Source organism: Lagenorhynchus albirostris, chromosome 5 (assembly GCF_949774975.1).
Source record: "Lagenorhynchus albirostris chromosome 5, mLagAlb1.1, whole genome shotgun sequence".
NCBI classification, from domain to species: Eukaryota; Metazoa; Chordata; class Mammalia; order Artiodactyla; family Delphinidae; genus Lagenorhynchus; species Lagenorhynchus albirostris.
The window spans coordinates 39,942,272-39,967,504 of record NC_083099.1 but is presented as its reverse complement, the minus strand read 5'-3'; the positions used below and the strand labels follow the sequence as shown (position 1 = coordinate 39,967,504).

General features: G+C 37.0%; 2 protein-coding genes across 2 annotated transcripts in view; one reads left to right on the top strand and one right to left on the bottom strand.

Moving 5' to 3' along the window:
- GFM1 (G elongation factor mitochondrial 1) overlaps positions 1–25,233 on the bottom strand; it is a 42,872-nt gene that overhangs the window by 11,758 nt on the left and 5,881 nt on the right. The window contains exons 6-13 of the mRNA XM_060149898.1: positions 21,955–22,105; positions 18,276–18,430; positions 17,623–17,707; positions 15,165–15,302; positions 13,287–13,388; positions 11,567–11,623; positions 8,454–8,591; positions 7,484–7,566 (exon numbers count right to left, since the gene is read on the bottom strand). Coding sequence (XP_060005881.1) covers positions 7,484–7,566; positions 8,454–8,591; positions 11,567–11,623; positions 13,287–13,388; positions 15,165–15,302; positions 17,623–17,707; positions 18,276–18,430; positions 21,955–22,105 — 909 coding nt within the window. The remainder of the gene's footprint in view (positions 1–7,483; positions 7,567–8,453; positions 8,592–11,566; positions 11,624–13,286; positions 13,389–15,164; positions 15,303–17,622; positions 17,708–18,275; positions 18,431–21,954; positions 22,106–25,233) is intronic.
- On the top strand, positions 1,435–7,446 carry LXN (latexin). The gene is made up of 6 exons (XM_060149897.1): positions 1,435–1,706; positions 3,033–3,095; positions 4,209–4,386; positions 4,703–4,839; positions 6,785–6,847; positions 7,115–7,446. Exons 1-6 carry the CDS (start codon positions 1,578–1,580, stop codon positions 7,211–7,213), a joined length of 669 nt encoding a protein of 222 aa, XP_060005880.1. The 5' UTR covers positions 1,435–1,577; the 3' UTR covers positions 7,214–7,446.

Sequence of the window (25,233 nt, the reverse complement as noted above, 5' to 3'; positions counted from 1 at the left end):
TATTAGGCCACTCCTTCTTGGACACTATCAAAGGAGCACATAATTCATACAACTAACACACAAATACAATGACAACCTAAGAGGCTGGCTGATAGATGAATGACTCACCCCCCCTGCCCCCGCCCCAAAACAGAAAAACAAGCTTCAACTTTTTATAAAAAGCCTTGAGGAGAAACTAACCCTTTCATCCTCTAGTTACTTGATGGTTGTTGGCTAATATAATTAGAAAGAATGGGAATGCCTTACTACTTACTATTCTTTAAAAATCTACTTACTCTAAATACTTTATTTATAAATAAATAAAAAAGGGTATTTGAGGAAAACAACACATTACAAATACATTTTTGTTAACTTTTTTTTAAAAAAGCAACACAATATATGTCTACCCAAGGAACCTTCAAAATTCGTTTTGGGAAAATAGCAAAGAGTCTTTATTTCTAAGCCAACAAGCTACAGTGTCAGTTTGGCTATACATTTGATGAAAAGAAATCTTAGCTGGTAGATCTACAGCAAATCCAAAGAACAGCCTAGACTATAGTTCCTTTAAAGCTCACAGGAGGTAATTAAGAGATCTGGAGAGTAAAAATGCACTGCCTACTAAAAGTCTGTGCTTGCTTAAGGAGCTTTAAAAACTGCTTTTGTTAGAAGTTACTTCAATGTAGTGCTTTGTATAAATTCAGTTTTTAAGTAAGTTTTAATCCTCAAAGTAAAATTTTCAAAGTGATTCAGAAAATTGGAAGCATGGTGTGATAGCAAAACCTCATCTTTCGAAGATCAGCAAAGGGAGAGGAGTGCAAGTACCTTTTAAAATTCTCCTGACCTAAATTACATAATCCTCCAAATTAACGCTATCATTTGCAGTCTCTCGTACCCTGATTTGGGCTGAACTGATACACCACCACAGAAAGCTGGGTATGAGCAAGCCTGTTCCTGGCCAGGGAAGGGAAAAGAAGGAATCACAATGACTCACTACCTGGCGCTCCTTTGTACTTTGCCCCGTGCCGGACACTGTGGATGGTGTATAAGGAAGTTGCGCTGGTGCCGGACACTGTGGGTGGTGTATAAGGAAGTTGCGCTCCAGTCTGCAAGTAAAGTAACCAGCCTCCTTCCACGAAGAGTAAACTTGAAGCCCCAGAGACTCTCCACTAAGGCGAAGGCCCGAAAGCCCCTCCCCAAGCTTCTGTAAAGGTTAATAAAAGGAAGGATGTAGTCCCTGACAACCCAGCCCAACGACTCCCTCCTCACCCCCCCTTAAAGGAGGAGGGGGCTCTCTCTAAACAGGGACCAGAGAGTAACAGTAGGCGATAGCAGGGCGGGGCTCCAAGAGCAGCCTCGGTAGGAGCCAGCTCCCAGGCAGCGGCTTGCAGAATCGGAAGGAGGGAGACAGGGAGGGAAGGAGGGAAGGAGGAAGACAGGGAGGGAAGGAGCTGGCGGCCCCGCCCCAGGCCCCGCCCAGCCCGAAGAAGGAGGGCTGACTTTTCCGCCCGGGGGACTCGGCAGCAGGCAGGACGGGGGTGCCCTTCCCTTCCTGTGAAGCTCGAGCAGCCCCACGCAAGCCCAGCCGCCGCTCACCAAGAATGGCAATCCCTCCGACCCACTACCCGGCCTCCAGGGCGGCCTCGGTGGTAGAGAGCTGCATCAACTACCAGCAGGGCAGCCCCCACAAGGTGTTTCTGGTGCAGACAGTCAAACAAGCCAGCCTGCAGGTGAGTCGGGCAGAGGGTGGTGGCGGCATCTGCTACCGTTCCCCCCACCGTCGAGGGTCTCAGCTCCACCTGCTCCTGACTCCCCACACCCCTTGCCCGTTTTGGGCCTCAAGGCTAGCTGTCTCTCTAGAGGAGTTGGCTTTTCTGGGCTTGGGCTACACTCCAGTCTCTGGGGACAGCCCCAGGGCTGTTTGTTGTTTTTACGGGAAGGCAGAGACACTGATGGTTTTTATGGGCCCTGCTACAAGGAAATCGGTAAATGTTCTCAATTGGGGCGGCTTCTCCCCTTTCCCCAAGTGAAACTTATAGGAATCATTTTCAAAAGGATCTTAAAACTGGCGCTATGTTTAGCATCTACTACTCCAATCTGGGCCAAGAGAAGCTCCCGTCTTGCAAAAGATTCTTCACTGCCTGAATTTTAAGATCAATCCTTTATTAGACTCTTAGACCAAAATGAAGGGGTAAACAAAAAGCAACAGAAACTGACAAAGCAGAGTAAAAGTACTGTGGCCTGAAGCTTCACTTCAACCATCCAAACACTACTGCCAGTGACTGCTGTGAATGATGGGCCCCCTCTGGCTAAAGGGTTAAATTTAAACTGCTCAAGACCTCAGCAACCACTAAGCTTGTTTCCGTTTTACTAAAATCTAATAGATTTGAGACTGTCCCTTATTTATCTGACAGAAGTTTAACTGCTAACAGTCTTTAAGAGCTGACAGGGAGTAAATGTTATTTCAAAACCACACAACATAATTAGGTACAAATTCTCCGTTACATCTTGATTCAAAAGTGAAATATCTAAACGTCTGTCTGTTATAAAATTTGTTAACGCATCATTTTGCAGGTCCACTAACATACAAGTAAAAGCAGTACTTAACACTCTCTAACCACTTCGCAGTATGCTGCCTCAAAATGGAATTCATCTTCATTGAACACTATCTGGAGGGTACATAAGGGTTTATGAAAAGGCTTTTCAATGGTGCATCCTATTTCTCACCTTTAGAATTAAAATTTTCAAAATTTCTTACGTGGAATTTAGGATCACAGATCCAGAGGTTAGAGTACTCTGATGACTGAAAGTGAATTATAACCGATTTTATTTATATATGCTTTTATCTCACCCTCTTGTTCCCATCCAAAATAACCCTGCTAGAGGACCTGCTAAATTAGATGTCACAAACATGGTGACATTCCTTGGTCAAGGTGTAAGGCCTTAATCATTTACCCCCAACAGTCAGCACCATGCCCAACCAAATGAGAATGGGTTCTTCTAACAATGTAAAGAAATTGAGTTATTGTTATAATAACACATTTTCTTAATTTTAGGATATTCCGGGAAGAGGACGAAAGTATTGCCTTAAATTTTCTGTGGAAGAAATTATCCAAAAAGTAAGTGAAATGTCATGTTATTATGAAATAAAATTTGATTCCTAATATTCCATATCACCTCTGCTGATCAAATCATAGGGTTAATTTGGTTTTTAAAAGAGTTGTTGTAAAATCCCTGCCTCAAAAAAAAAATGATCACCATACAAAGGTCAGTTTTTACTTTTTGTGTATTCTGAGATACACTTAGTATTTCTATCACACTGTTTAGAAAAGAGACTCTATATACTTCAGTTCAAATAAACTTCCTTTAAAAATGTTACATACTCACAGGCCAGTATGAATTTATGCCTAATATGAACAAGTGTAATAATGAACTCTACAATCATCATCACTTTTTAAATGTCTGTTTCACTCTGTTTTTCATTTCTTTTATTTAAAGAAAGCAAGTGCTTTCTGAGATATTTATGAGCAATAGAATGGCCAACTGATACCACTGTGTTCAGATAAGAATCTTTCAGTAATGGGGCAGGGAAATTTAAAAAATACATACACCTGTCAAATTATTAATGAGACAAACTTAAAAGGAAGGAACTGCCACTTGTACCATAACCATCCTGAGATTTAAAAAAGCTTGCCCTTTTGTTAAGCATAATTAAGAAGAGATACAGGCTAACATAAGGAGATTCGTTAAAAGGCATTTGAGCTGCTTGATAGTCATCTTTACAAAGCAGAACCAACGCTACAATCTTCTCATTTTATATTTGGATATAGATTGCAGAATCTGAGTTTGAAATTTCTTTTATTTCAGGAGGAGAGAATAAGAGTAATGGACAGACTTAAAAAAAGTAACCAGAGTCTAGAGTTGGTATATAAAGACAGACTAAACTCTGCCTTACAAATGGACTTCCCATTAATATTGAAATACATAGTTTAAAATGAATTTACAAGATTATGAGACCTTATATGTTATAAAATAAGTTACCTATTTTAGATACCTCTAAGAAAATTATTGGGCCACCACCAGTTAGATACCTCTGGAATAGGTACACTCAGGTCAAGTCTGAAACAACATCATTAGGGGGGCGATGCTTTAAATGTTATAACTCAAAGAACAATAATCAGTAATGGATGTCCATCTACATGTAAAGATCTTTCACAAAATGTTTCAAACAGCAAGTTACAGTGAATTGCACAGCTGAAGTACTGTACCCTCCAATGGGACAAGATACTGCACCAGAAGTCAACTTCACATTTGAAGGAGAAATTGGAAAGAACCCAGATGAGGAAGATAACACATTTTATCATAGACTCAAGTCTATGAAGGAACCACTAGAAGCACAAAATATTCCAGGTATATAACTATATGGCACGGAAAAATATTTTTTTCGACTTTAAGATCAATATCAATTACCTATGCTCAAAATTGTTAGATGTTAACATTATGCTGGCAATATACTGACTTTTGCAAAAATATTTATTACTAATCTAATTCAACAACAAAAAAGCCTTGAAACTTTATAGATCAATCTATGGCTTAATTAAATTAATTACTTTCTGTACACATTTGAAGAAAACTAAGACATGACTTAAAATTTAGATTTTTTTTAAAGGTTAATACTGTATATATAAAATAATTCCATTTATCATATAAATGTTTCCCTCACCAGACAGTTTTGGAAATGTACCTCAAGAAATGAAGCCAGTTCAACATTTAGCCTGGGTTGCCTGTGGTTATATAATATGGCAAAATTCCACTGAAAATACATGGTATAAAATGGCAAAAATTCAAACTGTCAAGCAAGTGGTAAGTAATTTCTATAAAATACACTATTAACAGATTTAATATTTACTGAAGGTGTTATAATTCATGATTGGATGAAAAGTGCCCCTTTAGTCATTTTGTATTTAAGATAGTGAAGTCAGTATTTGAAGGAGAAGTCAGTTATCAAGGCTAGAGAAGGTGAAGCTGCAGTTTCAAGAGAGTGAAGTCTTGAATTATAAATAATTTGGCAATAGTTTTTGTGTGCAGCTTAATACAGATTATTTCCTTTTGCAACCTAAGTTTTGTGTTCAAATTACTATAATCATGTGATACTGAAACCACCTCTGCTTTTCTCCTCTAGTGAAATGGTAGTGTCAGAGCTAGAGATATGGCTGGATTTTTTTCCCCCAGGATCAGCTGGAACAAAAATATTAGCAACTCAGTCTTTGTGAAGCTTGCTGTATATAATTATCTTTTATAACCCATTTAGTCATAATTGACAACCTCATATCTTACTTGTTGCTAGCCTTGTATTTTAAGTCTGATATGACTATTCCAAACTGCCTCTTTCCAGACCTTAAAGAGATTAAATTCTTTGAGTTTAGCTTTATTAAGAGGTTTAAAAGAAAAACAAAATATGTCAACTAGTAGTATTCAATGGAATACAAGAAAAATACTCTGTAAGAGAAAAGCACTTTCCATTGGCTTGTTTCAGTTTGTTGATAACGAACTGCAAGGCAGTTGGAGCACCTTTACTCCACAAGCTTTTGCAGCCACTTATTAGATAACTTTGGACACTGGAGGACAGGATACCAATTACAGTACTCAGAGTGTAATGCCAAATACCTAGCATCACTATCTATAACACTTTAAGAGAGCCTTTTTCTAATGCATTTTTGTAGATAGCAACCTTGGTTACAACACTCCTATAGGGGCACTGAGGCTCAGATAATTGAGTAGCTGGGTCCACGTTACAGAGGATATACAATCACAATCATGATTTTCAAGCCATGTTTTTATAGCAAAATATGCAGTGTTACTGCTTTATGAAATAAATTTCCTGTAACCCTTCACTAAATTGAAGTTTTAAAGCATTAATGAAAATCCCAACAGAAGAGTTTAACCACTGCTTCAGCGTGTATATATTATATATCTTTACCTATTATGATCCAACACGTAAGAAACCTTCCTGATTTTTACCTTATCCTTAAAGGACATTCTTTGTTGATATAGTCAAAGAAGGGATTGCTTCAAGATACTATTAAGGAGAGAAGAGTACAGTTTTATTTGATCCTGGGGCCATATTTATAATTACTGTCAACCAAAGGAGCCACAGGAGTTTGTGCTGCCTCTTGGAGTCTAGGGCTTGTTTCAATACATCAGTTATAAGCCTTAAAGAGCCTTGGGTGAGTACAGCAAATTTCTGACGACCATGGTTTGAAACTCTGTAGATGCAATATTTCTGTGCAGCTGATAGTATAAATACTTTATATGTCCAAAGCAATAAGCAGCATAGATCAAAGCTTTAGTTACAAAATCAAACATTACATTTTATTATTTTCAGTTTTTTAAAAGAGAATTTCTACTATAAAATTGGTTTCCTTTAGTGTAAACTCTCATTTCAGTAGTTTATATCCCTTAAACGATGCTTTTCTGAATAATGGAAACATTAAGGAATTTAAATGACAAATTATAGACTCTAATGTTCTTAGTAGCTACCACAACTCAGAAACTAAAAACAGAAAGGGTAAATGATTTTTAGAGTAACAAATTTTTTAAAAATCATGATTTTAAAATGTAGTTTGAAAAAAATCTTATTTATAAGAGAATAGTTTTTCTGCCAGGCTAAATAAATTATGACATTCAATTTTTAATTTTACTTAAGTGGAAGTATTACTGTCATCTACTAATGAAAGCTGATTCTTAAAATTATCATTTTTGCCAATGATATCAAGTTTTAAATGCAGGTTTTTATTTTTTATTATAGCAAAGAAATGATGACTTCATTGAGTTAGACTACACCATTCTACTTCATGACATTGCATCTCAGGTAGAGTATCATTTTCCTTTATTTGATGCTACTTTGAAAATTGAGACTCATTTTGTAGCCACAGTATGCCTTATTAATTTTGACTCTAAATCAGAATTCATATAAATTCAAATAGGCACCAGGTTGAAATATATTACACTTGCAGCAATTTAACTTGTTTTGTGCTTTCTTTATGAGGACTGTTTTGTTTCTAACAAAATATAAACCCAACTGTTTCCTTAAATGTTTTCTGAATTTTATCATAGCATCGGTTTCCTTTACTTGCAGGAGATTATTCCTTGGCAAATGCAAGTTCTCTGGCATCCACAATACGGTACTAAAGTAAAACATAATAGCCGTCTACCAAAGGAAGCACAATTGGAATAAATGAAGACTGTAACATTCGATGAAGTATAAACATGCTTATTAATGATGTGTATACCAGTCTTCATTGATATCTAGCTTAAAGGGTCAGACAAATCTCGTAAGTGTCCCTTTGTATAAACGGCCTGAACTACAGAACTATATAGCTTCCATAATAAAGAGCATCACAATGTAAAAGTGTCTTATCAACAGTAATAGTGCTATGTATATCCCCTAATAAAAAGCTTTAAATTCCAGCCTCATAGTTTATGTTTAATCGTTTTGCATACTTACGGGACAGGGGCCGTAATGGTTTCTCTGAAAGCAACTTTTGGCTTTCCTGTGATACAAGGACAGCCATATTCTCTTTCCATCCTCTAAAAAGAGCAGGAGAGATCTTTTTGATATATTTAAATTAAAAAAATAATAAACTAAAGGAAGAAAAATCCTAAGAATCTCAAATACCTTAGAAGCATTCATTTAAATATGATAAGCAAATGATAAATCTTAAATCACTTAAGTACCTTATGAGGATAAATACATGATATTAAGCAATACAAACTGCTTTTACAGATTTTATATAAATGAATTCTAATTTAGAATGATTAATTTATACTTACCTCCAATTAATCTATCCACTAAAACTTTATCTTTGCTCCATTTTATTACATATTTACTGGAATATATGAATCTGCTGTCATAATTTTCTACTATCTCAACTTCAAAGATATAATCAGAACCAGAATTTTTAATCGTAAGTCACATATATTTTGTTTTCGTTCACATACACACAAGACCTTTCCTAGGTAAGCAGGAGCCCCATCTACCCACTTGTTTATCTCCATTATAATGATCTTCAAGTAGTGACTTGAGAAGAAAACAGGCAAGAAATGGCCTGAAGAGTGGGTACTGGTGGGCCGATTTCTCAGCAGGTTTCTCCCTGAGGTTGTCTTCCTAAGGCTGAGACCAGGATACACTCGACCCAAGGGACCATAACCTAGGGATGGATCAATGGTCTTACTGCAAATCCCCTGAGCCTTGATTCTAGAAGTCTGCAATGTTTTACGAATAAAAAGATTTAGAAACCAAAAGTAATTAATTAGTAACACACACTGGAAGAAGCAGTATACCACATCTAGATACAAAAACCAGAGTGAAGCTTGAAGAACCACTATTAGTTTACAACCATTAGATTGAGAATTATCGACTTTTAACAAAACATAGACATAAATAAAGTGAATTTAACTTCTTTGTTATTCATTACCTGAGCATAGATTTCCAGGTGTAATTCTCCCATTCCAGATACAATTGTCTCTTTGCTCTCAGTGTCAAAGTGGACTTTAAATGTGGGATCTTCTCTTGTAAACCTGCCAATGCCTTTTGAAAATTTTTCCAGATCATTCTTTAAAAAAAGAAAATCATTACACATTTTACTAAGCATGGTAAGCAATGAAATTGTTGAAAAAACTTTAATGAATGAAATCAAATACATGAACAGTTAAAAAATAAAAATGATCTACCATCTAGTTTCTAGGCTATATCCTTTTAATATGAGAGCTTGGATACCACACAGCCAAGACAGCAGGGAACAGCTAACTGAGAGAATTTTCTTTTCACACCAAGATACAGGAGTCCAAAACTTAACTCTATGCCCTTTCCTATTATATTGACAAAAACTGTCCATTTGTGGAAAACTGCCCATAAAGCGGAAAGCAGAATCTGTGTTACTGTGTTATATTTTAGAAATCCTATACATAATCAAAGGAATCAGCATGGTTACCAAGATTCTACTGTAGATTCAAGAGGGCAGTTAAGACCAACACTAGGCAAATGCACATGAGACCTCTCCCTTTCAAAACTATCTGCTTGGATGTGGTTTGATGCACCTTTATTCTCCTTAGATGTAACTTCCTTATGTGGTAAGCAGAATAATGGTCTTCTAAGGACATGCCCTAATCCCCCCCAAACCTGTGACTGTTACCTTACACGGCAAAGGGGACTCAGCAGATGTAAGTAAGGTTACAGACTTTGAGATGGGGAGATTATCATGAATAATCTGGACAGGCCCAATTAAATTGCATGGGCCTTTAAAAATGGAAGCTGAGGGACTTCCCTGGTGGCGGGCGCAGTGGTTAAGAATCCGCCTGCCAATGCAGGGGACACGGGTTCAATCCCTGGTCTGGGAAGATCCCACATGCCACAGAGCAACTAAGCCTGTGCACCACAACTACTGAGCTTGCGCTCTTACAGCCCACGAGCCACAACTACTGAGCCCACACGCCGCAACTACAGAAGCCCATGTGCTCTAGGGCCCATGTGCTGCAACTACTGAGCCTGCATGATGCAACTACTGAAGCCTGCATGCCTAGAGCCTGTGCTCTGCCACAAGAGAAGCCACTGCAATGAGAAGCCTGTGCACTGCAATGAAGAGTAGCCCCTGCTCGCCACACATGCACAGCAACGAAGACCCAATGCAGCAAAAAAAAATTTTTTTTAATAAAATAAAATAAAAATGGAAGCTGAATGAAGAAAGGTAGTGGAGAGATGGGAAGAGAAAAAGAAGAGACAGGAGATATTTGAAACATGAGAGGGGCTCATTTTGCTGTTGCTGGCATTGAAGACAGGAGAAAGGGGGCTATGAGCAGCCTCTAGAAGCTACAAACAGCCCTCAGGTGACAGCAAGGAAATGAGGACCCCAGTCCTACAACAAGGAGCTGAATTCTACCAACAATTTGAGTAAGCAAGGAACTAAACTGTCCCCTAGAGCCTCCAAGAAAGAAACAACACAGCCTTGCCAATACTTGATTTTAGCCCATTAAGAACTGTGTCCGAATTGTGGCCTACACAACTGTAAAATAATACATCTGTGCTGTTTTAAGCCACTAAGTTTTTGCTAATTTCTTAGCAGCAATAGAAAACTAACACGCCCCAATCACCAATATTAACAGCTATCACATGTGGCTGAAGATGTGTTATGTGTTTTGTATACGTTATCTCAAATTCTAACCACAAGGCTGCACGACAGAATTATCCATGTTTTACAGGTGAGGAAACTAGGTACAGACAAGTTGCTCAAGTCCACAGAGCTAGCTGGGCTTGAATCCTGGGTTAGTCTATCTCCAAAGTCTTTTCCCTTTTTCCTGCACTAGCCAGGGACTCTCAACTTACTAGAAGATCACCCCTGCCCCACTACTGAGATTCAGGGTTTTATGCAGTGATTTTATTATTTGATATATATTAATTCTCCAGGAAGCAGACAACCCCAAGACACCAAAAAACCTTTTGAATATTGATGCGTTTGATTTCCCTCCATGATTGTGAACTATCAACAGTTAAATGTCTTACATGAACTCTGGAGTTAGGAATAAAGAAGAAGAATATCTTTAACTTCTAGTCCTTCATCTTCTGAAGGGAAAAGCAACCAATCTGGCAAAGTACTTGGAGCAAACTGTGGCATCTCACTGTGGTAAGATGTAAAGCTCGCCTTTCAACCTTCTGAGATAGAGTGACTGAACGTTTTCTGCCACCTCAACATTCTCTTTTCTATAATGAGAAGGGCCTGGAAAATCTCAGTTCCTCAAAATAGATGAAGTAGTTGCTGTTAATATATCCACAAGACAAGAAATCAGAATACGTTCTGTAAATGATAGTACCCGGATGACAAGAAATCATAAAATGTTCACTCAATGCATGAATGAGTTAATGTCAATATATCACGTTAAAATAACTGTTATGAATGTAACTAACTTAAGAACTAAACAATTATGTTTCAAGATCAGGACTAATTCCAATGACAAGCAATGCATATGCAGAACCTATTCAAGCAATTTTGGCTAAAAAGCTAAATGACATCAAATCCAATCATAAAACTTTGTATTTGAAAGTGAGTCAAAACAGTCTTGTTTGAAGGCCTTCCATGTTATAGTCAGACATTTACTTCATAACTACCACAGATGTAGAGATGTATTATAATCCATGAGGCAATTAATCTAAGCAATATTTTAATATACTTTACAGTGAGGTTTTTCTGCAACTTAGGACAAATGCCTCAGTTGCCTCTCTTCCATCTCTTATGATCTGAATCTAGGAAGTTACTCACACTTAACACTCCACAGCCAATGATATACCTTTACTATAGTAAAGAGTTATAAAGCACAGTCTCATGAATACTTTAATACCATCAACTTCTTCAAATATACTGTGAAGTACTTACTACTAATAGACTGGTAAATTTTAAAAGGTGATCTGAATACCAAAAGAGGAAATAGAGACCAAAAGACTGCTGGTTATCACAAGACACCATGTGCATTGTGGAGACAGACAAAAAACAGCTCAAGTTTTTACTGTGATATACTGAGCGTTAAATCAAACTCCTACCTTGTTAGAAGGCTTCATTGCTATTGAAATGACAGGATCAGGAACATGAATTGACTCCTAAAATATTTTTCAAAGAACAGAGAAGAATTCAAATACAGTACCGTATGTGTCAGGGATGGATTAATTTTAATGTTCTCCTTTACAACAGAACAAAAGACAAATACTAGTCAACATCTTAGGGCAGACAAATATATCTTGGTCTGTTTTTCCTTAAATAAATGAATATATTAACATATATAGGTGTCCACTTATATGATCTCCTCCCTCCCAAAATAACAAAAATAAAGCATCTATTTACTTAACTGTTTAAGACCCTTAAGTTTGTTGACACTTTCAGTTTAACATAATCGTTACGTATAATGAATTCAAATGCTGAGATGTGGAATACTTATTAGCTAGTGGCTACACCTGCTATAGCTATCTTCTGATAAGTTATTTAATCAAAATATACTGCCATCACTGATAAGAGAAGCAGAGAAAGGGACTAGATTCTTTATACATATGATATCTCATTTAATCAGTCACAACTCTGAGAGGCAGATATTATTATCCCCATTTTACAAATAGAAGCATTAAAGGCTTGGCAAGAAGAATAACTAACTTGGCCAACGGCCAGCAGGTAGCACAGGGCAGAGGTAAGACTGACCAGGGTCTATTTGCCTCAATGCCTGAGTACTTCCCACAACCTCCAGTCCCTTCATATTGGTAATGACAAGTTTAGAAAAAACCTTATCAATAATACTTGTCAAAAAGTCCCCTTATCTAGATCCCCCAAAAACCTTTACAGATTTATGATTTTTGTAGTGTCCTAACTTCACATGTAAAACCATAGACATTAGAGAGTATTTTATACAAAAAAGCTAAATTATAAAATTAAGAATTCATCATATGATACAGGAGCTATTATAGTGCTCATCTGTTATGTTGGACCAGTTCTTATATAAACAACCCACTGTAAATTCCTTCCCTGCAAATCACCTATACCCTGTGTACTCATATTCGTCCTTTACTGAATGAATTCAGGAGAGGGAGCACCCTCATGAACACATGGTCATACTATGCAAGAGCCTGCTGTCCTGTGGGGGCAAAAAGGGGAGGAGTAAAGGGGACTGAAAGGCGGGGACTGAAAGGCGGGAATTGCCCGAGCATGCTCTTCCCTTCAGTCTCCCTCAGTGATGAAAAGGGACCTATGAGTTCCACAAGGCAGGCTGTGTACAGTAAGTGGGACTGTCTAGTTGCATCCTGCCTGCAGGGCAGGGTTCTGTTCTGTCATGCTGCCCCTGGAGTCTAGCCAAAATGTTACAGCCTGCTCTTACAGTTCTCTAGGGGATTGAGGGAAGGGTCCAAGCTCCAGCTGCCGAGTTAATAAGGAAGGAGCACTTGGCTGGGACTAGCCTGATGACGGTGACAGCAATCAGAGGTGTGCCCACAATGGGGAGGCACATCTCAGGGTAGGAGTCAGCGCTACACATGCCAGGTTACCTGGTGGAGATTTTCCCTCCATGCTAAACCCTGGAGAATGGTGGAATGATTTTACTACGAAAAACCAGGTAAGTTAGCTAACAGAGCACTTGTTTAGCTGACATTAAAAGAGCCATAACCAACCTACAGTTGATGCCCGTGGCACTCAATGAAAACTTCTGTGGTTGTTTTTCTGAAGTACTAAAACATAGACTTTTGAAACGCAAGTGATAAACAGCTTTGAAGTTAAATGACTTACCATAGAAAGGCCACTATTATCTTTGTTTGTGAATGTGTCTCCACTAGCACAGTCAATGCCAAACAATGCACAGATGTCTCCGGCAAACACTTCCTCAATATCCTAAATAAAGAATACAATATGACACTTGCAAGTAATACAAACCAGGACATCATAACTAAAAAGTAACTGCACAATAAACACATTGTACACAAACAAACGTGGCAGAATCTCACCATGAATTCCACGAAGAAGGAATTAGATAGAATCAATGCAACACCAACAATCAACCACGGCAAGATATACCTTCAACAGGGCCCTTATTTAAACCACACCTCAACTGACAAGATTTTACTTTAAATGGAAACTCCGAGCTATGGCTTCTTTACTTGGAGGATCTGCAGTACTGACAGAACACAGAACCTCACAGTTCTAAAGTTATTTCTATAGAATTAAAAAGCATGTAGTATAGAATGGATAAACAACAAGGTCTTACTGTGTAGCACAGGGAACTATATTCAATATCCTGTGATAAACCATAATGGAAAAGAATATGAAAAAGAATGTATATATATGTATAACTGAGTCACTTTGCTGTACAGCAGTAATTAACACAACATTGTAATTCAACTATACTTCAATTAAGAAATAAATTTTAAAAAGATAAATTCAAAAAAATAAAAAATACAATTCTATCAGAAAGAAAAAAAGAAAAACAAACAAAAAACATGTAGTACTATATGTGCTGCCACAGTCCAACAATGAGATGTGTATGACAAAGGCATACAAGGAAAACCTGCAAAGGAAGTTTTGGAAAACAAAGGCAGGAGAATGGAGTCTACTGTACTTAAAATAATCTTAATTTCTCACAGATGCAGGCAGTTAAAAAAACACAGGAAATCTAAGAATAAAGCACTGGTGCCTCTAAAAATTCCTAGTCTTTTTTTATATTGACAGTTCATTAATAACAGCTGTGGCTGTGAATGAGCAAGTGTGTGTGTCTTGCTTTACTGGTTACACAGCTGTACAGATCTCCTAGCTTCTGGCCCATGAAAGAGCTGTAACAATCACTAATCCCTCTAGCCTGCCCCCTGCTGCCTATCTCAAAAAAGAGCAATGATGTCTAATTTTGAAAGACTGCCTGTTCATTTTCCAGGAGATAAAAAAGTTATGGCCACTGAAAATTTCTGAATGTCGTAACATTCTGCTTAGACTAATAAATTTCTCTAGGAATATAGAGCTGAATTGAGAAAGGGTGCAAGAAGGAGACAACCTCACACACTTGGTATTCCTGCCAAACCTTAACCCTATGGACCACAGAAGGCTAGGACAGATTCAGAGCCAATTCAAGAATTCAAGCCATAAGCCAAAGTTTATCTCCCAGACTAGACCTTCAGAGGTTTTAAATGCTCAGATGAATTCTGGCATCAATATGGCCCTTCTGGGGGTTGGTTCTACTTCCATATTTCAGGAAGTAAATCTACTGAACAATGTGGGAAGTTATGTATGAATTTATTACTCTCATTTACCTTTGAGAACCACAGTTCCACTGTGCTAAAAACCTATTATACTCTTCGTAAGGATAGCTCTTGAGGAAAGTGTTGAATCTTGTGCTCCGAATCTTAGGGAACTAATGTCCCTTTTCCTTAACCTTGGCCACTGAGGAAATACAGCTAACTCACAAATGGTGGTTTTAAATGTGTTCCTGACATTTGCTAATTTAGCCTACACCAAAGTGCCACATGAGAATTGTAGCCCACCTAACTAAAAAGGAAGAAGCTAGGAAAACACATTCAACTAGAAGTGATTTTCTTGTGGGGCTCAGGATACCAAGAAGGTAGATATATTTCACTTGCATTAGAGAAATTTCTGATCTCACAACAATGCCCAGGTACTCGCCTCCATCATGTCGGCATGCATGTGAACCAGCCGTTGCACCCGTACTTTCTTTCTCGTCCTCGTATTATAGATGGTATCACCCTTCTTCAACTGTCCTTGATAATTTCGAACATAAGTTAACTGTCCAAATCGACCTGCCTAGAAGTCAAGATTGGATAAGGTCAGAAAGAATGAAAAAGAAACACAGGAATCAAAATTAAGAGGAAAACTTCACAACTACCTTCAAATATTTGCTATCAGTTTTAGTAGTACAACTTACACACATGCTTCAGTTTGTTGTCATAAACTACTTTAATACTAGTTTTGAATATAGATAAGTTAAATGGTTGCTCTTTGATATCAAAATCCAAGATACTACTTTTGCTTCCTCTAAGTTATTAGAAGAAGTTTTAAAATTTATATAATAAGGAAGTTATTCCATAAGTTCAGTTTAATACAAGAAGACATAAAAATAAGGTATAATTATTAGAAAGACAACAATGTTGGAGAAACTAACATTGTTAGTTAGACTACATGTTAGAGAAACTTTGAGAGTCACCTGGAAAGCTATACAAATAAGAGTTCTGTAAAGTGACTGAATATAAAATGAATAATCAAGGATCATTTCCTCCTGAATAGTAACACTAACTTATTAGGTAAGTATTTAAAAGTTGCCAATTCTTCCCATGTTAATTTACAGGTTTAACACAATAGCAATAAAAATCAGAAGAGGAATTTTTAAATATTTTATTAGTGACTTTAATATTAGAAGAATGGATAAAAATAGAAAATAACTCTGATATAAGAATATATTAAATACTCCAAAACATAAATAGTATAAAACTAGCACAAATTAAACTGAACAGCCCATAGGGTATAGTATAAATATCTAAAATGTTTAATTAATTTGTCAATAGAAGATAAATGACACATGACAATCAATGAAAAAATATAACATTGTTCAAAAACTGGTAACTAGACAACTGGTCTTCTATTTGAAGGCAGAGGAAATACATTTAGATCCTACCTCACAGCATTCAGCAAAACAAATTCCAACTGGATTAACAATGAACAAAACAAGAAACCCCACCACAAAGAAGGAGAAAGAAAAGTAAATATTTACAAAATATAATCAAAGAGGAAGATTTATAAGGTTAAAAATGTGAAAATGACTAAAGACAAAGACTGATGTATTTGTCTATGTAAATTTTAAACTGCAAATTGTTTTTTAAAAAACTTTATTAGAGAAAGGCTCGTACAAATAAGTAAAACACTTTGACTCTAATTTTAAAAAAGGAAAGACAAAAGAAATAAAGAGGCAATTACAAAAGAGGAAATACAATTCCATAATGAATATATGGAAAAATGTTCTCTATTATTAGGAATTAAGGCAAGATGAAGTATTAAAATACTATTTTCATTTATGAAATCAGTAATGATTTTTAATAAACAATACTCAATGCTGATAAAGATTCACTGAAATAATCTAACATACATTAATTCTGAGTATGAAAGCAATCTGGCAATATAAATCATTAAATATTAAAATATTTCATACCTGTTACTCAATAATTACAATTCTGAGGATCCTAAGAAAAATATTCCTAAATATATATTTTTAAAAGCTTTATGCATAAAAATTGTCACTGCAATGTTATTTCTACTTTTTAATTTAAAATTACTTTTTCTGGTTTTAGAAGTAATAAAAAGCATATTGTAAAAATTTAAAAATAAAAACTAGGAAAAAGCCCTCCCCAATATAATTCCATCCCAGAAATAACCACTCTTTAACACTTTCAAATTATCCAACTTTTTTCCCACTTAAAATTTTATACACAGAAGCAATAACACAACAAAAAGCATACCCAGTCCCCAAATGTTGGTTTCTAATACCATTCACAATTAAAAGAAATCAGGGCTCTTAGAGAAATGGTTGATTCTAGGGCTGGGGCAGGGAATATACAACGTAAGCCTGGAGAATCCTGTAGTGCCAGAAAGTAAGCAAGTATTCAAAAAAGCAAAATACGGTGGAATGTCTAAGGGGCACAGAAGCCAAGTGAAACAGCTCCAATGGCCAAAACTGGTCAATCTGGCAACAAAATAAGTAACATACCACTGGATTATAACTCAAAGTACAAAATAAATATCCATGAGTCCATACTGATAAAAATAAATGATTGAATAAATAAATATATGGGGAGAAAAGACAATTCTCTTATACAGAAGAATCTCAAATAACTTACATAGGTACTGCTCCCTCAAGGAGGAAGAAAATAATTCCCAGCCCTTAAGTGTGGGCTGTGCCCAGGAACCTTCTTCTAAAGAGTCAATATGGAACGGGGTAGAGGGGAAAGTAACTTTACAGTGGAGAAACCTGTAACCAAATATTTCCTAAGAGTCATTTTATAATAGGAATAAAAGCCTAATAGAAAAGAAAATTTCTATATATAGCAGTTAAATACATTAGAAAGCAACTTACCTCCAGTTTAAAAGCCAGGCCTACAAATGGATGGGAATTGTCTCTTTTGGGGTTCATTAAGATTTTGGTTTTCTCTTGTGAGTCACTTAAAATAAAAGAAATACATATTTATGAGATGCAATATTTCATATTTCTTTTATATCAATTTGTTTCATCAGAATATTATCTGAGAAGAAGCACATGTGCAGTAAACATTTCTGGGCTGATTCATAAGTGAAATTTCACTGAAAGGGATCAATAAGAATAACTTTTCTGGCCTTAATTACTGCATTGTGACAGGACCAGGGCAGAATAAAAAACACAAAAATAGTCTGGCAGAAAAAGAAAAATTATCAATGAGAACTTCAAAATTTTTGTTTCTTAAAGCATTAAAAAAAATACAATTGGTTCCAAATGAGTAAATTTTCTAATGATGTAAACTTTGATAATGAAATAAATCATATTTCTAACTTACAAATAGAATATATGGGAAGGTATAATAAATATTTTTCTCTATGCCAAAATCGTTACCCAAATAGAAATGGAGATTGATTTTTGTAAATTATGGGGAAAACCCCACAATCACAACTACAAGAACCATTCTTAAATACTTTCCCAGTGCACAAATGTTAAAGTCTTTGTGCATAAATTAAAAATCAATTTCCAAGACTTACTCCTGATTGAGAATAGCATAATTTTGGACTTCAGATGGATTTGGGAGGTATTCTAAAACAGCATCTAAAAGAGGCTGAACTCCTTTGTTCTTCAAGGCGCTTCCCAAAAAGACAGGAGTAAATGACCTATTTAGAGTGGCTCTTCGAATTGCGAGCTACAAACGAAAAAAATTAATGATTAGTTTATCTTAAAGTTACATTTTGTGTTTCAGATCAATTACAAAGTGACAAATCAATGACATGAATTGGTACTCTTTGGAGTACTGGCTCTGGTGAAGACTGGAATCAGGTTCTCTATAACTTAAGATCAAAATACAAAAAAAAGAAAAAAAAAGAAAAAAGGCTATTTAACTTTCAACACTGCAATTGCTTTCAACACTCCTGGAATGTCACCAACTTTCAATTTGGCAAAAAAAGAAAAAGATATATATATACACACATACATAGAAAATAAACACACACACAGAACAGTGTAAGCAGTATGTTAACAATTGTGTAAGATAGAGGGAATAGCAACACACACACACACACACACACACACACACACACACACACACACACACACACACACACACACACACACACACACACACACACACACACACATATCTCTGGAAAGATACACCAGAAACTATTAACCGGCAACCTGTTTTAGGGACAGGGCAGAGAACTGGGCAGATGGGAGGCAGGTGGGAGACTTTTTCCTGTGTACCTTTGTATAGTTGTTAAATGTTTAAATGATATGAAAGTTTAAACGATATGAAAGTATCACCTATTAAAAAAACATTTAACTGATTTGTTTTCTTTTTTTAAAGGACATACATACAGGAAGCCAAACAGTACAAACTGCTCATAAATTAAGGGCCGTGATAGTAACAAGGCTCTAAAATAACGACCTCCTGGTCACGTCCCAACCCCTCGTGCAAGCACCGTCCATGTGTCCAGCCTCATTCCTTACTGGCTACTGGCCTCAGAGGGAGCAGTGGACCTTTAGCTCTAGCAGCTGGAAGAGGCCAACAGCAGTGCTGTGCTGTGGCCACAACCCACCACTGCAGAAGTATGCAGCTGCATACAATTATTTCTCAGTCCTCAGGAAAAACAGAAAACTAGTTATCCTAAAAAGCTTAAAGCAAAACATTTATAACCACAATTTCTAAACATCACAATGAAAAGTAGGATAACAGCTGAGCACAATAAAAGGAGTATAAAAAGGAGAAAATAGGCATGGTAAGAAAGCAATTACTATTTGGAGCTATCTTAAAACACTCGCCTTTGCTGTTGCTAGGGACCAGAAATGGCACTAATCACTTAGGCTACCCTAGGCCACAAGGTCAGGTCTTTGACTTTCCAACCCTCCCTATATGCAACAGTAGGAACGTATGAATCTTACCACGCTTAACTTTACATCCATTGAATAGAGAAACACATGAGCATGGTTGATAAATAAAAAAAGGAGAAATTAAAGCTAACCCTATACCAGCCTAACAAAAGCTTTATTTTCCGGAAAATTTCCCTTACTTTTATAAGAATCACATTCACACTTGAAAACCGTTGCCTTTCCACTGTCCCTAATAACAATATACCCAACAACAACACAGAAACTAAAGTACACCCATGTATCCTGGCAGAAAACAGTAAACATAGCAGGGCTAAAACTGTCCTCCTTATAAAGGCCTGCTTGCAAGGCTGGGCCCCTGGCTGAGGCCTGGGGATCTGGATTTCTGGGAGGTTCCCAGCATTCCCAGAACTGGTAAGACTGGTTCACTGTGCCTATACTGTTGTACAAACAATGTGATGTGTGCTAAACACCTACTTTCCTTCTGGGAGTCTGGAATTTGGTACATGCTAGGCAGCGGGTGTCTATGTGACCAGCCCCCAGTAAAACCTTGGCACTGAGTTTCTAATGAGTTTCCCTGGTAGACGTCATTTCACAGGTGCACTCACAACTTTCCGCTGGAGGAAACAGGCAAGCACTGCAAGACTGCACTGGATGCCTTACGCCTGGTTTCTTCTGGACTTCACCTCATGTGCCTTTGCCCTTTGCTGATTTTGCTTTGTATCCTTTCACTGTAATAAATCATAGCCATGAGTGTGATTATGTGCTGAGTCCTTACTCCTAGTGAATCACAGAATCTGACATATTCCCTTTCACAGATCGAAACCTAACTCTCTACTGTGGTTCCTGGGTTACGGTGCTTGACTTTAATTAAGGCCCAGACCTATACTTTCCTACGTGGTGCTCCTTACTCATCAGAGAGCTGAGGTGATAAGGCCTTTATGAATGGTAAAGAACTCAAGCTATGAGATATATTAGTAAGCATCTCAGCTTCAACAGGGTTCTTTCCTTGTGCATTTGATCTATAAACTCCCTGAGTGCAATGTCTTACACACAATAATTACTTGTCTGATCTCTGCTAAGGGCACCAAGTGGTTTGGCAAAATAAATATCAGTCTTTTAATAATTTTTATTTTTATGATAAAATATACATAACAAAATTGACTATCTTTACAATTTTTAAGTGTACAATTCAGTGGCATCAAGTACATTCACATTGCTGTTACCACTATCCACCTCCAGAACTTTTCACCATCCCAAACTGAAACTCTGTACCCACTAAACTTCCCATTCTTCCCCCCCCCCCGCCAGCCCCTGGTAACCACTATTCTACTTTCTGTCTCTAGGAATTTGACTATTCTGGGTACCTCACAGAAGTGGAATCATACAATATTTGTCCTTTTACGTCTGGCTTATTTCACTTAACGTCATGTCCTCAAGACTCACCCATACTGTAGCATGTATAAGAATCTGATTCCTTTTTAAAGCCAAAAAATATCCTCCATTGTACGAATATACCAATTTTGTTTATTCATCCATTGATGGACATTGGGTTGTTTCCAACTTTTGGCTATTGTGAATCACGCTGCTATCAACAATATTTGGTGTACAAATATCTGAGTCCCCGCTTTCAATTCTTTTGGGTACACAGAAGTGGAATCGCTGGATCATATGGCAGTTCTAGGTTTAATTTTTGAGAAATCACCATACTGTTTTCCACAGTACATGCATCATTTTCCATTCCCCAGCAATGCACAAGGGTTCCAATTTCTCCATATCCTCACCAACACTTATTTTGTTTTTTAAATAATAGTCATCCTAATAAGTAAAGTGGTATCTCATTGCGGTTTTGATTTGCTTTCCCTAATGATTAGTGATGCTGAGCATCTTTTCATGTGCTTATTGGCCATTTGTTATCTTCTATGGAGAACTGTCTATTTACAAACTGAATACCAGTTTTAGGCAGGGATCCTCTCTTTATTTTTTAAGAGCTGAACAATCAAGTAAAAAAATCTATACAGCCTTCCAAATAGTACAACAGGGTACACTTCTAATTTATCTTCTTTCTTCTTAATAAGACTATGTCCAAGAGGTTGGCAGTGTAAGTATCTTTTTTCCTAGAACTATGACTCCTTTCCCATTTTACATAACTCACTACTTAAAAAAAGAGAATAATTTGCCATGTCAAATATTTTTTTAAGAAACCAATTATGTTAACAACTTTGCTCCAATTTCATTAATAAAACCCCTGCATAAAAGCACCATGTCCCTTCCCTGCAAAAAAAAAAAACCAAAAGCCCTCTTTTGTCTTATTAATATAAGATTAATTTTGAGACCACTTGCCTTTAAATCAGAAATTGAGGGAATTTTTTCTTCCAGAAACATCTCACCAAGTTGCTCATCTGAATTAGCAACACATTCAATCAGCTCCTGCCGGTGGTCAGCTGCCGCCGCCCTGAATTCTGCTGGAATTTCCCCATATCGAACAACCTGACTAAAAGTAGAAATGTTTTATTTTGGTACTTTAAGAATATTCAGTTAAATTGTAAATCAACTATACTCCAATAAAGATTAATTTAAAAAAAGAACATTCAATTAAACATATAAGCACCAATGAAAAAGATAAACTAATGGCCAAAATATTTTTTTTAGATAAGAGCTCTGATATATTTACGTTAAAATCACAAATAAGAAAAAAAAAAAAACACAAATAAGAAAAATGTGAATCTTTAAAATTCAGAATAGTGGGCAAAATACTTTAAACAAGCAAAGCAAACTGCTCAAGGCTTTACTACTAGTAAACAGAGCCATGATTCAAAGCTACACTGACTCCAAAACCCATGAGTACAGTTAACCTTTGAACAACACAGGTTTGAACTGCACAGGTCCACTTATACACGGATTTTTTTCAATAAACATGAAAAAATATATGTGTATAACATTGTATACAAAACTTGTATTGAAGTGGACAGCTTATCATTATATAGGAATAAGATAAGTGATATTTAATATGAAATTAATGTGTTAGTTTTCTTACTGTTTTATAACTTTGCTTTCAAAGAATTATATCACCATACAGTATGCCTTTCTCACATAGTTAAAGACACTGTGTATCATCACAAGTAATTTTTTTTAAAAGTCACAATGGTTCCAATACTGTATTATGAATATGATTATATGATATGCCATAAAAAATTCTATAACGACTCATTCATTAGCATACAGACTAGGCTACTGCATTACATCAATTACACTAGGCTACCATAAAGCAATATAGTGCTGCTTCTTCCTTATCAATGTATGAATTGTTATACCTGTATATAAATATGAATTTCTTTTCTTATTTTATCTTTTCATTTTTGATATCTAGTGTTAGTAATACATATAACATCTACAGTGCTTTGACTCATATAAGATTTTACTGATGTAGGTATTACTTTCCATATTGATAAATACAGTACAATACTATAAATGTATTTTCTCTCCCTTATGATTTTCTTTAACATTTTCTTTTCTCTATCTTACTTTATTTTAAGAATACAACATGTAACATACAAAATATGTGTCAATCAACTGTGTTATAGGTAAGGCTTCCAGTCAACAGTAGGCTATTAGTAGTTAAGTTTTGGGGGAGTCAAAAGTTATACTTGGATTTTCAACTGCACGGGGGGATCAGCACCTCTAACCCCCACATTGTTCAATGGTCACTGTACTTGAAAATTCTATTAACCAAATTAATCAGAATATCACAGTCAGGACTTCCCTGGTGGCGCCGTGGTTAAGAATCTGCCTGCCAATACAGGGGACACGGGTTCAAGCCCTGGTCCGGGAAGATCCCACATGCCGCAGAGCAACTAAGCCCATGAGCCACAACTACTGAGCCTGTGCTCTAGAGCCCACAAGCCACAACTACCGAAGCCTGCACGCCTAGAGCCCGTGCTCCACAACAAGAGAAGCCACCACAATGAGAAGCCTGCGCACCGCAAGGAAGAGTAGCCCCCACTCGCCACAACTAGAGAAAGCCCGCATGCAGCAACAAAGACCCAATGTAGCCAAAAATAAATAAATAAAATAAATTTATTAAAAACTCCATGCATCAGTAGTTTTCATAATCTTTAAAAAAAAACAAAAGAAGAATATCACAGTCTCTGACAAGCAGGATTAGAGACTTGACTATTCCTTTTCATTAACAGCAATTTTTAACACAGAACACTCCATTCTGTAGTTTTAAAAAAAAAAAGGTTACTAATTATGACAGACTCTTCAACCTTGACCTCAGTTCTATGTCCCTCTAGGGGCCAGACAGGTAAGAGTCACAAATAAAATACAAAACAGAGAAATGGATATACTTGATATTCAGAAACATCAATCTTAACATTTTAAAAGGATTTCTTTAAAAATGGAATCTAACGTCAAAAAATAACAAGCTTTTCAGAAAACACATTCCTGGGGGGAAAAAAAGGGAAAAGAAGCCAATTGCAAATAATTGCAAGTAGTCAGAAAATAATTCTTATTGTCCTAAAGAATGCTCTTCACAGCCTTCAGAACTTAATTTCTTCCATTCTGGCAAGCTCCCTCCTTCTTAGTCTTTCACGTCAGAATCTTCCTTTCAAAATGTACATACCCAGTGGTCTAGGGCTGGGAAAGGGGGCAGGTATGTTAAGAAGTTCCACCTGGGCTTCCCTGGCGGCGCAGTGGTTGAGAGTCTGCCTGCCGATGCAGGGGACATGGGTTCGTGACCCGGTCCGGGAAGATCCCACATGCTGCGGAGCGGCTAGGCCCTTGAGCCATGGCCACTGAGCCTGCGTGTCCGGAGCCTGTGCTCCGCAACGGGAGAGGCCACAACAGTGAGAGGCCCGTGGTTCTGATGTACAACAATGTTTAAAAGCCTCTGCTTCAGTACGCAGAAACGTGTGCCCTGGTAATTCTGAGGAAGCAGATTTATTCATTTACTTAAAAATCTTTTTTGAGTCTCTATTTTGTACCAGACAGTTCTAGGGCTGGGTACACAGCAGCAAATAAACCTGATAAAAATCCTTGTCCCTTACATTCTAAGGAGTGAGAGAGAAACTTTGTTGTCATTACTTAGTTGTCAAACAAAAAGTAAGAGTGAGAAATGCCTTGTCCACTGAATAGGCTTGATCTTTTTCCCTACCTACAAGACGGTCGATAAGGATAAATTCTATATAGTTAACTGATCACAATGCCTTTCACCCACCTGCCAGACCAGCAATCTCAGTTCCATAGCAGAAAAAGGAAACCCCTAATAAAGGACCTGTGGAGAGAACTGCCAGGCTACTGGGCCCACGCTTCAGAACAAAGGTTCATTTATGACTCCCCAAATTGTCTAGAATAGTGCCATTCAAACTGTGGTCTGCAGACCTGAAACATCAGCACCACTTGGGAGCTTTGCAGAAATGCAAACTCCAGGCCCACCCTACAGCTACTGAATTAGAATCTCTGAACGTGAATCCAGAGATTTGTGTTTTAATAAGCTCTCTAGGTGACTTTTCTGAATGCCATGGTTTGATAACCACTGCGCAGTTACAATGCTTTGTGTGCAAAGGTCTCTTCAAAAGTTGGTTGACAGACCAAAACCATTTCAAAAGTTACCAATTTGCT

Excerpts from the sequence above, each read along its gene's own strand:
- LXN (XM_060149897.1), top strand. The coding sequence starts at position 1,578 with ATGGCAATCCCTCCGACCCACTACCCGGCCTCCAGGGCGGCCTCGGTG. Across the intron at positions 1,707-3,032 it reads TCAAACAAGCCAGCCTGCAG|GATATTCCGGGAAGAGGACG; the intron begins GTGAGTCGGGCA and ends TCTTAATTTTAG. Across the intron at positions 3,096-4,208 it reads TGGAAGAAATTATCCAAAAA|CAAGTTACAGTGAATTGCAC; the intron begins GTAAGTGAAATG and ends TGTTTCAAACAG.